At 38.3% G+C, this 17,400-nt stretch overlaps 1 protein-coding gene across 1 annotated transcript in view; it reads right to left on the bottom strand.

Annotated features, from left to right (window-relative positions):
• The window catches only part of LOC139980109 (uncharacterized), a 134,376-nt gene that overhangs the window by 79,193 nt on the left and 37,783 nt on the right, over positions 1 to 17,400 (bottom strand). Inside the window, exon 3 of the mRNA XM_071991495.1 lies at positions 10,903 to 11,018. Within this exon, the coding sequence (XP_071847596.1) occupies positions 10,903 to 11,018 (116 nt within the window). The remainder of the gene's footprint in view (positions 1 to 10,902; positions 11,019 to 17,400) is intronic.

The raw sequence follows: 17,400 nt of genomic DNA on the forward strand, positions 1-17,400 counted from the left end.
TTCAGCTACTAGTTCTATGACGTCACAATTGGTCAAAGGGATAGGTCATAGGGATAACAACTAAAACAAACTGAATATGTGAAAGTGTTTTGATTTATTAGTACATATTCTAGATAAATATAACGATTTTGTAATATAATTAGATTCATCAAAAACCTTTTGCGGTTACAATATGATTTGAATGATAGCTGTTTATAATGGTGTGTAGATCGTTTGAACCATAGCTGCCACAAGTTTTACATTTATGTTTTTAAATTGAGAAATGATTGAAGCATCGCAGGCTCATGAATCACATGCAGGAGCTTACATATCAGATTATTAGACGAGTTTTGCAGAAGCAACACAGAGCACGACATGTTTACAATGCATTCAAAGTTTGCGTTCCGTTGTTGTACGAAGATAACTGAACTTGTTTTAGGTTGGGTTATTAACAATTTAGAACTATAATTCATAAACAATGGATTACCATTAACATTTCGCCCTGGGCTGAAGAGCGGACATCATCATCACTGTAGTCGCTAAGGAGCATTAATTTCCGAACATCTCGTAAGTTTAATAGTTGAATAGTTTGAAATACGGAATATATATAGAAAACTTGACCCCTATACCCCTTCCACCCCCCCCCCCCCCTCCAGCCGGCACGCTCTAGGTTTTTCAATGTTTTGTTGGACATGTCCATAATTAAAGTAGGCTGCCTTATGTTATCCTTTAATAAAACTGTTATGACCATTAATATTTATCCTTTAGACGGAATAAAGAACATAAAACACATAACATAGCCCTTCCATTTTTAATATAAACCTGGACAAAGCTCGTTCACTCGTCCGTCTGTTTAATTCTCTCTATCCCCGCATTTCTTTAAATTCTCCTCTATCCCCGCATGTCTTTCTCTAAAGCTGCTTTATCTGCCGCCGTAAATAACGAACCATGATCGAATAGACCTACCGACTGATCCTTCGTAAAATGTTCAACTTTAAAATATGTCATCTATTCAATAATATCATATAGTATAGGCCTGTCAGTATCCTATCCAGCAGACGCAAGACAGGTGGGTCGGCAAATCCTTGTCCTTTGGGGATACAAAATGTGGCGAATTATTCACGCTTTGCTCAACATTTCATATAATATATAACATAAGTTGCTTTCCATTTCGAGGGGCGGAAGGTTTCCTTCTTATTAAGAAGTAACCCGGGGGTATGTTGAAATGATTAGGGGTTTAGAAGAGGGGCGTATGATTACAAGGATCACTTGTAGCGTATTGTTTAAGGTATGGCACTATATACACACGAAATAATCCTATACCTTATATCTCAACTCGGTTGCCGATAATAGGCAGTATAGTATAGCTTTCTGTCAAGAAGAGTAAAGCAGTTTCTACTACAATTAGTGAGTTGAACCTCTTCGTCGTGTTGAAAAGCAAAGTGTGTCATGAATGTGCTTATCTAGGAATAAGTCACCAATACTAGAGTGAGAACAGCGTGACAGAGAGCAAAGTGTGGCATGAATGTGCTTATCTATGAATAAGTGACCAATACTAGAGTGAAAACAGCGTGACAGAGAGCAAAGTGTGGCATGAATGTGCTTATCTATGAATAAGTCACCAATACTAGAATGAGAACAGCGTGACAGAGAGCAAAGTGTGGCATGAATGTGCTTATCTATGAATAAGTGACCAATACTAGAATGAGAACAGCGTGACAGAGAGCAAAGTGTGGCATGAATGTGCTTATCTATGAATAAGTCACCAACACTAGAATGAGAACAGCGTGACAGAGAGCAAAGTGTGGCATGAATGTGTTTATCTATGAATAAGTGACCAATACTAGAATGAGAACAGCGTGACAGAGAGCAAAGTGTGGCATGAATGTGCTTATCTATAAATAAGTGACCAATACTAGAATGAGAACAGCTTGACAGAGAGCAAAGTGTGGCATGAATGTGCTTATCTATGAATAAGTCACCAAGACTAGAATGAGAACAGCGTGACAGAGAGCAAAGTGTGGCATGAATGTGCTTATCTATGAATAAGTCACCAATACTAGAATGAGAACAGCGTGACAGAGAGCAAAGTGTAGCATGAATGTGCTTATCTATGAATAAGTCACCAATACTAGAATGAGAACAGCGTTACAGAGAGCAAAGTGTGGCATGAATGTGCTTATCTATGAATAAGTCACCAACACTAGAATGAGAACAGCGTTACAGAGAGCAAAGTGTGGCATGAATGTGTTTATCTATGAATAAGTCACCAATACTAGAATGAGAACAGCGTGACAGAGAGCAAAGTGTGGCATGAATGTGCTTATCTATAAATAAGTGACCAATACTAGAGTGAGAACAGCTTGACAGAGAGCAAAGTGTGGCATGAATGTGCTTATCTATGAATAAGTCACCAACACTAGAATGAGAACAGCGTGACAGAGAGCAAAGTGTGGCATGAATGTGCTTATCTATGAATAAGTCACCAACACTAGAATGAGAACAGCGTGACAGAGAGCAAAGTGTGGCATGAATGTGCTTATCTATGAATAAGTCACCAATACTAGAATGAGAACAGCGTTACAGAGAGCAAAGTGTGGCATGAATGTGCTTATCTATGAATAAGTCACCAACACTAGAATGAGAACAGCGTGACAGAGAGCAAAGTGTGGCATGAATGTGCTTATCTATGAATAAGTCACCAAGACTAGAATGAGAACAGCGTGGCAGAGAGCAAAGTGTGGCATGAATGTGCTTATCTATGAATAAGTCACCAAGACTAGAATGAGAACAGCGTGACAGAGAGCAAAGTGTGGCATGAATGTGCTTATCTATGAATAAGTCACCAAGACTAGAATGAGAACAGCGTGACAGAGAGCAAAGTGTGGCATGAATGTGCTTATCTATGAATAAGTCACCAAGACTAGAATGAGAACAGCGTGACAGAGAGCAAAGTGTGGCATGAATGTGCTTATCTATGAATAAGTCACCAATACTAGAATGAGAACAGCGTGACAGAGAGCAAAGTGTAGCATGAATGTGCTTATCTATGAATAAGTCACCAATACTAGAATGAGAACAGCGTTACAGAGAGCAAAGTGTGGCATGAATGTGCTTATCTATGAATAAGTCACCAACACTAGAATGAGAACAGCGTTACAGAGAGCAAAGTGTGGCATGAATGTGTTTATCTATGAATAAGTCACCAATACTAGAATGAGAACAGCGTGACAGAGAGCAAAGTGTGGCATGAATGTGCTTATCTATAAATAAGTGACCAATACTAGAGTGAGAACAGCTTGACAGAGAGCAAAGTGTGGCATGAATGTGCTTATCTATGAATAAGTCACCAACACTAGAATGAGAACAGCGTGACAGAGAGCAAAGTGTGGCATGAATGTGCTTATCTATGAATAAGTCACCAACACTAGAATGAGAACAGCGTGACAGAGAGCAAAGTGTGGCATGAATGTGCTTATCTATGAATAAGTCACCAATACTAGAATGAGAACAGCGTTACAGAGAGCAAAGTGTGGCATGAATGTGCTTATCTATGAATAAGTCACCAACACTAGAATGAGAACAGCGTGACAGAGAGCAAAGTGTGGCATGAATGTGCTTATCTATGAATAAGTCACCAAGACTAGAATGAGAACAGCGTGGCAGAGAGCAAAGTGTGGCATGAATGTGCTTATCTATGAATAAGTCACCAACACTAGAATGAGAACAGCGTTACAGAGAGCAAAGTGTGGCATGAATGTGCTTATCTATGAATAAGTCACCAACACTAGAATGAGAACAGCGTTACAGAGAGCAAAGTGTGGCATGAATGTGTTTATCTATGAATAAGTCACCAATACTAGAATGAGAACAGCGTGACAGAGAGCAAAGTGTGGCATGAATGTGCTTATCTATAAATAAGTGACCAATACTAGAGTGAGAACAGCTTGACAGAGAGCAAAGTGTGGCATGAATGTGCTTATCTATGAATAAGTCACCAACACTAGAATGAGAACAGCGTGACAGAGAGCAAAGTGTGGCATGAATGTGCTTATCTATGAATAAGTCACCAATACTAGAATGAGAACAGCGTGACAGAGAGCAAAGTGTGGCATGAATGTGCTTATCTATGAATAAGTCACCAACACTAGAATGAGAACAGCGTGACAGAGAGCAAAGTGTGGCATGAATGTGCTTATCTATGAATAAGTCACCAACACTAGAATGAGAACAGCGTTACAGAGAGCAAAGTGTGGCATGAATGTGCTTATCTATGAATAAGTCACCAACACTAGAATGAGAACAGCGTTACAGAGAGCAAAGTGTGGCATGAATGTGCTTATCTATGAATAAGTCACCAACACTAGAATGAGAACAGCGTGGCAGAGAGCAAAGTGTGGCATGAATGTGCTTATCTATGAATAAGTCACCAACACTAGAATGAGAACAGCGTGACAGAGAGCAAAGTGTGGCATGAATGTGCTTATCTATAAATAAGTGACCAACACTAGAGTGAAAACAGCGTGACAGAGAGCAAAGTGTGGCATGAATGTGCTTATCTATGAATAAGTCACCAACACTAGAATGAGAACAGCGTGACAGAGAGCAAAGTGTGGCATGAATGTGCTTATCTATGAATAAGTCACCAACACTAGGATGAGAACAGCGTGACAGAGAGCAAAGTGTGGCATGAATGTGCTTATCTATGAATAAGTCACCAACACTAGAATGAGAACAGCGTGACAGAGAGCAAAGTGTGGCATGGATGTGCTTATCTATGAATAAGTCACCAACACTAGAGTGGGAACAGCGTTACAGAGAGCAACGTGTGGCATGGATGTGCTTATCTATGAATAAGTCACCAACACTAGAGTGGGAACAGCGTGACAGAGAGCAAAGTGTGGCATGGATGTGCTTATCTATGAATAAGTCACCAATACTAGAGTGAGAACAGCGTGACAGAGAGCAAAGTGTGGCATCAATGTGCTTATCTATGAATAAGTCACCAATACTAGAGTGGGAACAGCGTGACAGAGAGCAAAGTGTGGCATGAATGTGCTTATCTATGAATAAGTCACCAATACTAGAGTGGGAACAGCGTGACAGAGAGCAAAGTGTGGCATGAATGTGCTTATCTATGAATAAGTCACCAACACTAGAATGAGAACAGCGTGACAGAGAGCAAAGTGTGGCATGAATGTGCTTATCTATGAATAAGTCACCAAGACTAGAATGAGAACAGCGTGACAGAGAGCAAAGTGTGGCATGAATGTGCTTATCTATGAATAAGTCACCAAGACTAGAATGAGAACAGCGTGACAGAGAGCAAAGTGTGGCATGAATGTGCTTATCTATGAATAAGTCACCAACACTAGAATGAGAACAGCTTGACAGAGAGCAAAGTGTGGCATGAATGTGCTTATCTATGAATAAGTCACCAACACTAGAGTGAGAACAGCTTGACAGAGAGCAAAGTGTGGCATGAATGTGCTTATCTATGAATAAGTCACCAACACTAGAGTGAGAACAGCGTGACAGAGAGCAAAGTGTGGCATGAATGTGCTTATCTATGAATAAGTCACCAACACTAGAATGAGAACAGCGTGACAGAGAGCAAAGTGTGGCATGAATGTGCTTATCTATGAATAAGTCACCAACACTAGAATGAGAACAGCGTGATATCTATGAATAAGTCACCAATACTAGAATGAGAACAGCGTGACAGAGAGCAAAGTGTGGCATGAATGTGCTTATCTATGAATAAGTGACCAATACTAGAGTGAAAACAGCGTGACAGAGAGCAAAGTGTGGCATGAATGTGCTTATCTATGAATAAGTCACCAATACTAGAATGAGAACAGCGTGACAGAGAGCAAAGTGTGGCATGAATGTGCTTATCTATGAATAAGTCACCAATACTAGAATGAGAACAGCGTGACAGAGAGCAAAGTGTGGCATGAATGTGCTTATCTATGAATAAGTCACCAATACTAGAATGAGAACAGCGTGACAGAGAGCAAAGTGTGGCATGAATGTGCTTATCTATAAATAAGTCACCAATACTAGAATGAGAACAGCGTGACAGAGAGCAAAGTGTGGCATGAATGTGCTTATCTATGAATAAGTGACCAATACTAGAATGAGAACAGCGTGACAGAGAGCAAAGTGTGGCATGAATGTGCTTATCTATAAATAAGTCACCAATACTATAATGAGAACAGCGTGACAGAGAGCAAAGGAATTGTTTTGCTGGAATTGCAATTAACATGCAATCAAGCTAGAGACAAATGGGTTGAAATTACGTTTCTTGTTCCAAGTAAAAGTAAGTGATAAAACTGACCATATTGTGCGAGGCAGCTATTGTTAGTTTGTACTTCTGTTCATAGTGTATGACGTCACATTTAAAGCTAGAAAGCCAATTAACAGCCAATCAAGCTCCAACTTCGACAAGCATTTAACCATACACTTTCAAGTATTTTCATCACCGAAACATTATATAGTCTAATTAGCCACTCCCCAACGCCACTCCCCAACTTCTGAAAATTATTTCGATATTCAGAACCACCTATGAACTTTTCTAGACTATTAACAAATTTTAGCATGCTTAATTATTGGGTCAATACTGGTGGCCTTTAAAGTTGAAATATCATTCTTAAAAGTGCAATAAACATTTAAGACCATTTAACTGAAACAAGAACATGACTAATATCGTCAAATTAGGGGGAGGATCCGGAGAGATATTCTATCTAAGAGTCAAGATGTTCTAATGGCGAAACCAGGCATTATAGGTTATTGTTCTGCCTATTTACCACATGATTTAAGCAGAACAGGTCTTCATAATTGTTAACTTTAACCCGTCGTGCGCGCATTAATAAACAAGATTGATACTGTTAACAAAGGTGCGGAAGTACTACATCGTGGAGAAGGCTTGACAAAACTGGACAAAAACGTTTAACAGAAACTATATTTTATTTATTATGACCTCCAAAGCGTGCCAGGAAAAAAAAAACATACATGTTACATCATATGTACCTGCATTTATTATCGAGAAGCCGCACAAGGAAGTGTTGGCGCTATTGATAAATTTAGCCGTATGTATTTTGGTAAATGTTCAATGTCATTAAGACGAATTGAAACGTCTGAATGACTGTCTGGATGTCAGCCAATAGATCTAGTCCACCACACCATTTCAATGTACCTTCAATTGATCTAGCCCATCACACCATTTCAATGTACCTTCAATTGATATAGTTCACCACACCATTTCAATGTACCTTCAATAGATATAGTCTACCACACCATTTCAATGTACCTTCAATTGATATAGTCCACCACACCATTTCATATACCTTCAATAGATATAGCCCACCACATCATTTAAATGTACCTTCAATTGATCTAGCCCACCACACCATTTCAATGTACCTTCAATAGATATAGCCCATCACACCATTTCAATGTACCTTCAATAGATATAGTCCACCACACCATTTCAATGTACCTTCAATTGATCTAGTCCACCACACCATTTCAATGTACCTTCAATTGATCTAGTCCACCACACCATTTTAATGTACCTTCAATTGATATAGTCCACTACACCATTTCAATGTACCTTGCCAAGATATTACTTCATTACTATGCTTAAATGTAATACATGTAACATGGCAAGGTGAATTGATGTGAAGTAGAAACAGTAATACTATCGTTTGCAGGAATGTTTAATACCGTACCAAGTATTTCATGAACAAGTAAAATCATATACAAGAATTATTATGGCAATTGCGCGCGTACATGGATCTCATTATACATATATCAGTATGGGCGATACAATAATAACATAAAGATTGGAATATTTCTACGAAGAGTACTCTGACGTCATAACTGACAAATGTCTCTTAACCTTTAAATGAACAAATGATAAAAACTTTAAATGATCAAACTGCCCTTCTCTTTCCTCCACAAACTGTCTACAAAGATAATACGTTGGGAATCTCATTTCGAGTACTTTCATTCAGCGTAATCGTTTAAGATAGGTCTCCAATTTCAGGACTTTAATGAAAATTTAGTTCAGTTATGTTGAACATAGTAACATCGTTTATATAAAGAATAAACATTAAATCTGGTTTACCTCCTTGTTCACTTGTTTACCTATAAAGCAGTATTTTTATGCACGAAATAATATATGCAAATGTTACAGGAAACAGTCTCAAAAACATTTTAATCAGAATCGTTCGTTCTTTTCACGATATTAGAAATATCCGGTTCGACGTTTCAACAGCCTGTACCACTGTAACGCTTCCAAACTTGATTGTCTCCTTCGGCACGTCAATTAAGATGCAGAGTTTTAAGTTTCAACCAATAAGATATAATCATGTGTAATGATTTGTATCGAATTTTTATATCTTGCAGTTCATTCCAATGAATATAGACTTCCCGCCAGTTTAAATAACTAAAATCCGTTTCAGCTTTCACCAAACGCGTCAACGAAAATCGCTAAAAAATACCCTGAAGGTTTTGGCGTCGGATAACTTGCCACGATTATTTCCCTTGATATATTGCATACGAAAAGATCGTGAGATCGATGTATTAATAACAATAATTAGAAGTAGATATGTGAAATGTTATGTGGTCAACTAGTCTTGACGAGATTCTGTATTGTTCGCAGTTCGTATGTGACAATATTTAATTAGTGGAAATTAACAGACGAACAGAAGATTACTTCAATTCAATTCCGGATCGTGTGCAAAACTAGATAATGGATATCATTATGCAATACTAACAAACATTCATTGATTCATTTAATCTTTCTAGAATGTATTTTAAATTGTTTTGAGTGTTTTAAATATACATAATGATGTAACTTTTCTTGCACGTTTCAATTTGTGATCATGGTTTTGTATAAGTTGGGTTAATATAGAGTATGAAATAACCTGTTGATGTATGCTGCGTGTACAGCTGAGAATGTGAGTTATAAGCATGTTGTAAATTCACATGTGAAATCATGGAAATATTACACAATGAGCCTAACGGACACAAGGCTGGGACAGTATATACTAGACTGACATTTAAGCGTCTAGATTCAATATAAACGATCATGGTATGAATATTTGCTATCTTCAGCCGATCTCCCGCAGGGCTTGGGGCCCGAGGTAGTATGGAATGTAGAAGTATGTATTCTAATTTTCTTAATGTGCTTAAGAAGAAACTAAAGATATTTGTCCCAGGGCTGGGTCCGACCTGGCCTCGATATCCCTGAATAAAAGACATACCTGTCATGCTTGAAATCAATCCGTCAAACTAGCCCATATCATGAAAATAATCATTTTCAGCTATCTGGATGGAGTAACTAGCGAAATAAACCGCACAAGATGAGGTGTTTGTGAAGAAAATATCTCATTCATTAATGATTTATTTAAAGCTTAAAGCCCACACTATCCGCCACCTGTAATTATTTTCTCTCCATATTTGGCAGAAGAAGGTGGAAGAGCTTAAGCAATATTTTACCAAGTAATGTTTATTTCCGGTATGAATAGAGTTTGTTAGTTATAGTAAAACTGTATAGAACAAGAATGAATGCCGAAATCAGAATATATGTACAGGCTTAGTCAGAACATTATGATTGCATGTACATATATAGCCGCGTTGTAAATGTCACTTTAAAGACACTTTACGCCGGTATGCGATACAGGAAATCGTCTTCCGAAATTTAATCCTCTTCAAGCCTGGAAATATTTTCGTTTGGAACACCGGGAAGTACACGGGAGACTTTTTACACTTTAAAGTATCAAATGTTGCACACCTGTGTTATTCGTCTTTTTAGCACTGAGTCTAAAATAAGGTCGAACGGGAAGATGCAGGGCGTATAGGGACATGAAATAAGATAACAGCTCTATGTACGTATTTGTGATGAAGGTTAATTTTAAGCTACATAACATCATCTTGAGGACTGGAGTTGAGAGTGGATCAATGTATAGAGAGGAACAGCATGAATTCAGCACACCATATATAATGGGACTGGTGTGTATACAGAGGAATAGCAAGAATTCAGTATACCATTTATAAGGGCACGGATGTGGCCAGGATTTCATGAGTGCCGGGTATTCTGATCGCCGTCCTGGGGAGGGATCTAAGGGGAGGGGGTGTCCCCCTCCCCTTTGAGAAATTTTTCGATTTTGGAAGGTGCTCAGATGCCAAATGCTGGCACTTGTGTAGCTTTATAAGTGCATACATTAGTTTTGCTAGCTTTTTGTAGTGAAATATATTGTTAGAAATGTCGGGAATTTAGATGAAACTAGTGCTGTTCGGGATTCACGATTTTTAAGACAGTGCTGGGCGGTAATTTTTAGTGCTGGGCGGGGCCGCCCAGTGCCGCCCAGCGTGGGCGCATCCCTGTTAGGGCACTGAGGTCGAGGTGGGATCAACGTGTTTAGTTTTCCTGCCCAGGCTAAAATCTTAGCTCAGTTTCTGAACAAGTGTATATTTGAGACACACGTTGTTGCTTAAAATATTTTCATTCAGCATTCAACTTTTTTGCATGCAGTTTGGTAAACTTGTCAATCCCAACACACACGTGGAGCGTTGCCATTCTCTTTAACACAGCACGACTTCGGCGAAAAGTAAAAGCTTACTTTTTAAGAAATGTCACTTTTGATTTCGACACTGTGTGACGATGTGAAAGTCATGTTTATTGACCATTGTACGAATAACCAACGTTACAACTGAAATACTCCACTAAATGCATATCCCTTTATGTGATCATGTCAATAGTGTAATGATGAGTTAGTACATAAAAGTATTTTCCGAGTTCCCATAAAAATAAAAATAAAAACGATTTCTTTATTTCTTCGGAATAGAAAAGACGTCCTGTCAGGAAAGACATGTAGATTATGAAGTTGTGTACAACACTTGATGAGAACTAACCTTATATTGAGCAAGTAACTCCAGTGCACGGTGTAATCCTTTCGTAGAATAAAGGCACAGAGCAGATAGCAATTCAAATACTTGTCGTTTCACGGCCTCACAATCGGTATCTAAACCTGCAGAGTTGATAAAAAAAATCGTAAGATAAAAATATGTAAAACAACTCTAAAGAAACACAAAAATCGTGTTTGTCTATATTTCATAACGACTAGCAAAGTTCGGTGTAGCTAACATGTTTGCAAGCAAACTCTTTAGGTAGACAAAAGGTGTGCCTATACACCCAAAGGTGCCTATACACCCAACCATACTGTTTGTGTGCAAGGACAGCTTGGGTCGTTAAAATTAATACATTTTTATTGCAATTTTGTTTATTCAATAAAAACGTAAAAATTATATATGTTATACGTTTAATCCTCCCCCCCCCCAAAAAAAAAAACACACACACACGCACAATTTCACACCCCTTCCCGTGCATAAACTGTCACCAAAGAATACAGAAACAGCAAAATTAGCCTTTCTGCCAACCCTAACTACCGTATTACTTCCCTATATTAAGGATCTTCAATGGAAGAGACTACGACTTCACTCGTAAGGAGTGCATCCTATGTATTGCACACGCGACACAAAGGACCAACCGTGGCCCACCCCACCCCCGTGGCCCACATCGGTAATTTCAACATTATTGAATGTTGGTTATGATTCCACCACACCCACCTACCCGCCCCTCCAATGCCAAACCTGTCTGTGATAAGGCATGTTCGTATAGCGCACTGTACATATACAAACACAGAGTAGCATGCTACAGAAACAGCATGCCACATCCATTACTAAATCTTTAAGTATGTAAATTATTGTTAACATATATTTTCTAAGGTCAATTTGGTAAACCTTTTGGCGTTCCATAAACCACTTTACATGTAACTATAATGAAGGTAAATACTGATCCACCTTAAACGTAACTCCAAAAGTACTGCCAAGCCATTAGCCTATGTCTACAACAAAATAAATTGATGTGTTAGGGGACTACGAACCGACATTGTTCGTTCTATTCCAGCTACATGAATAGACTGATCGCCCAAGGGACGTAAACTAAAGTGATCTTTTGCTCTCACCATTGATATATGTTTACCCACCAAAGAAAGGAACTAAACAATTTCAGATCATGTGTGTTCCCATCCATGAAAAATGGTTTTGACCTCTGGCTTGGAACGCTTTCTAAAAGCGATGTTATGAAGACTTTTTAACAGGTAAAAGCGAGGCTGGAATTAAATAAGTGATGAGTGGTGAGCTATGAGGACTGGAACACCCGTCACTAGTGGCCAATGTTAGGAAACACAATACGAAACAACCACGAGAAGAAAACCCGACCATTGCCAGTGTCTACATGATAGAAATATTTGCGATGAAACACTTTCTCAACCATCTAAGGAAAATCTTATTCTAATTTGGGAGACAATTTTGCATGATTAATGGTCACTCTGTGTATTCAAATGTTTGTTTTCTATAATAGGGGGTTAAAATGTATGGTGACCATATGCTGGCATTGGTTCATTGTAAACACTCAGCAATGTTTACTTTCACCTTGAAAATATTTAAATAAGCTACGAATTATGGTTGGTTTCCCTTCTGCTTTACTTTTAAAATGAAGACACCAAAAAACACACTCACTGGTGTAAACTATAACAACCGTGTTTTCTTTCTTTAATATCACATATATTAGGAAAAGATGTAAAAAGGATAAATGCTGTCGAAAATGGCAAATACGAGGGCACAAAACATTATTTTGTTTCCTCTATATCTGCAGTCAGTCTTGTATCCACTTCCATCTCTCTCACATGTCATTATTTTATTGGTCCCATGCAGTTTACCTTACATGGAATGAAGGATCACGGGAAGGGGACATGAGCAATAGAACGACAATATTAATATAGGATTACCAATGCAGCACAGAAGCAGGGCCGTGGAGAGGAAGGACATCATTGTCCCTGGGTTGACATATTTTCTCAAAGTATATTAACATGAGCATACATGATAACAAGATTAATGACTGTTTGCCTATAGAAATACGTGTTCTAGATACAGACATGTGCAGTACCAGACCCTCCAGAATCTCATCTTCAAATTAAACACTGTGAGTATTATACTCGTTTATTTATTGTTAGTCTTAATACCAGACCTAGTATGTATTCAACAATCCAGTTCAAATAGAGGGCGTGGTTGAAATGGCTTTGTTTCTCAAACTTTGCCCCCTCACGTTTTTGGTCCTTGAACCTTCCATGCCCAAATGACATTAATGAAAAATTGGTAGATAAGGAAACTTAAACAGATAATGTGTTCGTACACCATTAGGAGGAAAGCATTGATATATAATTCATCAAAAGATAAATGACTGCTTGTCTATAGAAACATACTTCTGTATGATATTTCCATGGTAAACCGTACGATGGACTCGATTCTACATATAGACATATACAAGAGTCATAGAGACATGCTGCACATAAGCCTACAGTCATTGTAACTTGGAATTCTAAGTGCCCAGAACTGAGGGATGCAGGGAATGGGCAGTGGGATTTAAAATGGCGGTTACAGTCACCGCTAAGAAATCCTCCGCCACATCTACCCCTCCCCGGCTCCCCACCCCCTGCCTCCGTGCATTTGAAATGGGGAATTGAGAAAATAATACGAATATATGACGAACTACCTTCCGTCGGATCCCGTCCCCAATGTATGTGGATTGAGCACCCTAACGACCTACCCTATCCATTCCTCAATCTATATTGGTGTGCATTTTACTTCAAGTTTGGTTCACTTGAACTATAGTTTAGAAAATTAATTGAGACTCCTTGGTATGCAAGGAGTAGTTTACTTCATATGATCATGGAGGTTACCTCCATGCTATGATACAGTGGAACTATAGTTAAAATACATGGCAAAGTATAGGTTTAATGCCGTGATAAAAAGTAGCGGAGTATGGTTCATGGGCGCACTCTGTAGCATCCAACCAAATTCACTAGTTATTATATTAAAACTAGATATATTAATTTAAATATCGAATAACAACAACACATCAAATGTAAAGTGTTTATGAGGAACGACATCCAACTACAGTACTTGCTTTAATCCAAGTTCCCATACGTGAGGGATTTAAATTTCGCAAATACGCATTGGCTTCCCTTGGGTGTTAATCGTTAGTATCACAAATCAATACGCACGCAACAAGGAATAACTTGCAATGCAGTAACACAATAAAAGGTTTAACCTAACAGAAAACACAATAGACTTGATCTTCTATTATATACCAAGGTGTCCATATACATTTCGTTCCTACGTGTTCTCAAGCTCAAACTGCTTCCTAGTCCTTGCGTTCTTTCCGCCTCTGGCATTTTCCGACACCGACAGGGCCATCCCAAGTCAGCTATGAACGTGAGTCGGACGCAATTAGTGGCGTTTATGTTTCCGTGGGAGGTTCACTGGTCAGGTTTTCAGGCAGATCAGATCTCAGTCACAAAGTTTCTATGCTCTCAAACCAAGATATTATTTTGTGAATATCGAAAGGTTAGGTAAGTTATACTAATGATTTTTCGATAGATGATTAAACTGGACGACTCCGTGGCCTGTATACCCGACCAGACGCCCTCAAAACATAACCAGCGGAACTCAACCTGTAAAGCTTTACAGATATTCCAGTTTACTCACTTTATATCCATTTCTCTCCCATATTTCTTTCATTTTTGTTTTTGTTGAGTTTCTATCAACAAATTATTTGGTAACAATGAATACGAATGACCGCATTATAAGATAACGTAACACAAATGATCATCAGTAGAATAAAAGCTCGATATCCATTAAAGAAGAGGAGGGAGGGTGTAACGAGATAATTAATCTTGGCACAATGTTGGTCACAAATGTTCAGCAGATGTATTTGCATAACTCCTTTTCCGGAGATAAAGTTGGGACTGTTGGTCCTATTAGGTGCATGACTACATAATATGTTTCGTGTTGACAGCCATTCTCGCAATGCCGGAGATCATTAATCAAATGAATACATACATGATATCAACATATTATATGAAAAAATATCAAAACAGTTTGTAACTTTTGTTGACTTGAAGGAACTTAAAAAAGGAAATCAAAAAACGCCAAAAGACTAGAGCTATCTTGTCATAAAGGGTAACTATGTAAATCAGTATAACGGAATATCTGATCATTTCAAAATTGAAAGAAACAATATATAGGTTGCATTGTTTGAGTGTTTGTTTAGTACCTTTCTTGGAACAATTATTACGTATCTCCACTGTGCTTTAATAGTGATATTAGAACAAATAACACGACGGCTAGATTGATTTATTCAAACAATACGTATATACTTTCAAGTGAAGATACATACTATATTACTCAATAAAATAGTTGGGCATTAAAAGGAACATGAAGAACAACTCATTTTGTCACTTAACTGAAACAATGTCTAACTATTTTAGCCAGCGCCTTTTGTTATGTGACTGTGATATAGGTATTAGGTATGTAAGACCGTGCTTGTGAAGTACTGCATACATAATGTGAGCCACAAAACAAAACTGAAGAGAATCAAGGCAAAAAGTAAAATGACTAATGGCGTAGCAAGACTTTGGTTCCTAACAATTACAGAGAATTTCGTTAATGGTTTGTCCACCTTATGACCAGTCATTTTGTTTGCACTATTTTTTTTCAGGGCAATCATGTTCATATTCAAAGCATGGTAAAGGTAATGGGTACAGAGATATTTAATAATTTACTATGGATAAAAATAATTTGACACATCGTCAAGTGCAGGGCGGGAGTTATGACAACTACTGCTAGACACATACATGTAAAACAACCCAAGCAGAATGGGAGTTATGTGCCTTGTTTAAAAACGTGCGTGTTTGTCATCAAAACTTGCCAGAACACCGTAGGCAGTAGCTACATAATCCCCTGTCAATTGCCATTAGAACAAAATATTGTATTGCGTTTAGCCTTTTAAATATCATAGATATATCATATGAGTACAGAATAAAGTGCATATTCAATATTTCCGGTTATATGTTTTTGGTAGAGTTCAACGTTCTGAAGTAGTCGAGGATAGATGAGGAAGTTTAAAGGTCTTTTCTCTTTGTTTACCCAACTGTTCAAATAATAAAAGTTTGCCGCCCTGCAACAAATGCTAAACTATGAAATGATGATTAAGCATGAAATCATACAGTTGTGAAAGAGAATCAAGAGTAGACAGATATAAAACATAATAAAAACACAATACGAGAGGCATTCTCGTTCCCTTAGTTTGGTATAGCCATCGGATGGTGTGATCACAACATATATAAAAAATAGTCAAGCACAATACGAGGGGCATTCTCGTTCCCTTAGTGGTATAGCCATCGGATGGTGTGATGACGACAGATATAAAAAATAGTCATACACGATACGAGGGGCATTCTCGTTCCCTTAGTGGTATAGCCATCGGATGGTGTGATCACAACATATATAAAAAATAGTCAAACACGATACGAGGGGCATTCTCGTTCCCTTAGTGGTATAGCCATCGGATGGTGTGATCACAACATATATAAAAAATAGTCAAACACAATACGAGGGGCATTCTCGTTCCCTTAGTTTGGTATAGCCATCGGATGGGTTGATGACGACAGATATAAAACATAGTCAAACACGATAAGAGGGGCATTCTCGTTCCCTTAGTGGTATAGCCATCGGATGGTGTGATCACAACATATATAAAAAAAAGTCAAGCACAATACGAGAGGCATTCTCGTTCCCTTAGTTTGGTATAGCCATCGGATGGTGTGATGACAACATATATAAAAAATAGTCAAACACGATACGAGGGGCATTCTCGTTCCCTTAGTGGTATAGCCATCGGATGGTGTGATCACAACATATATAAAAAATAGTCAAGCACAATACGAGAGGCATTCTCGTTCCCTTAGTTTGGTATAGCCATCGGATGGTGTGATCACAACATATATAAAAAATAGTCAAACACGATACGAGGGGCATTCTCGTTCCCTTAGTGGTATAGCCATCGGATGGTGTGATCACAACATATATAAAAAATAGTCAAGCACAATACGAGAGGCATTCTCGTTCCCTTAGTTTGGTATAGCCATCGGATGGTGTGATCACAACATATATAAAAAATAGTCAAACACGATACGAGGGGCATTCTCGTTCCCTTAGTGGTATAGCCATCGGATGGTGTGATCACAACATATATAAAAAATAGTCAAGCACAATACGAGAGGCATTCTCGTTCCCTTAGTGGTATAGCCATCGGATGGTGTGATCACAACATATATAAAAAATAGTCAAGCACAATACGAGAGGCATTCTCGTTCCCTTAGTTTGGTATAGCCATCGGATGGTGTGATCACAACATATATAAAAAATAGTCAAACACGATACGAGGGGCATTCTCGTTCCCTTAGTGGTATAGCCATCGGATGGGGTGATCACAACATATATAAAACA

Source organism: Apostichopus japonicus, chromosome 14, assembly GCF_037975245.1.
Source record: "Apostichopus japonicus isolate 1M-3 chromosome 14, ASM3797524v1, whole genome shotgun sequence".
Classification (NCBI taxonomy): domain Eukaryota; kingdom Metazoa; phylum Echinodermata; class Holothuroidea; order Aspidochirotida; family Stichopodidae; genus Apostichopus; species Apostichopus japonicus.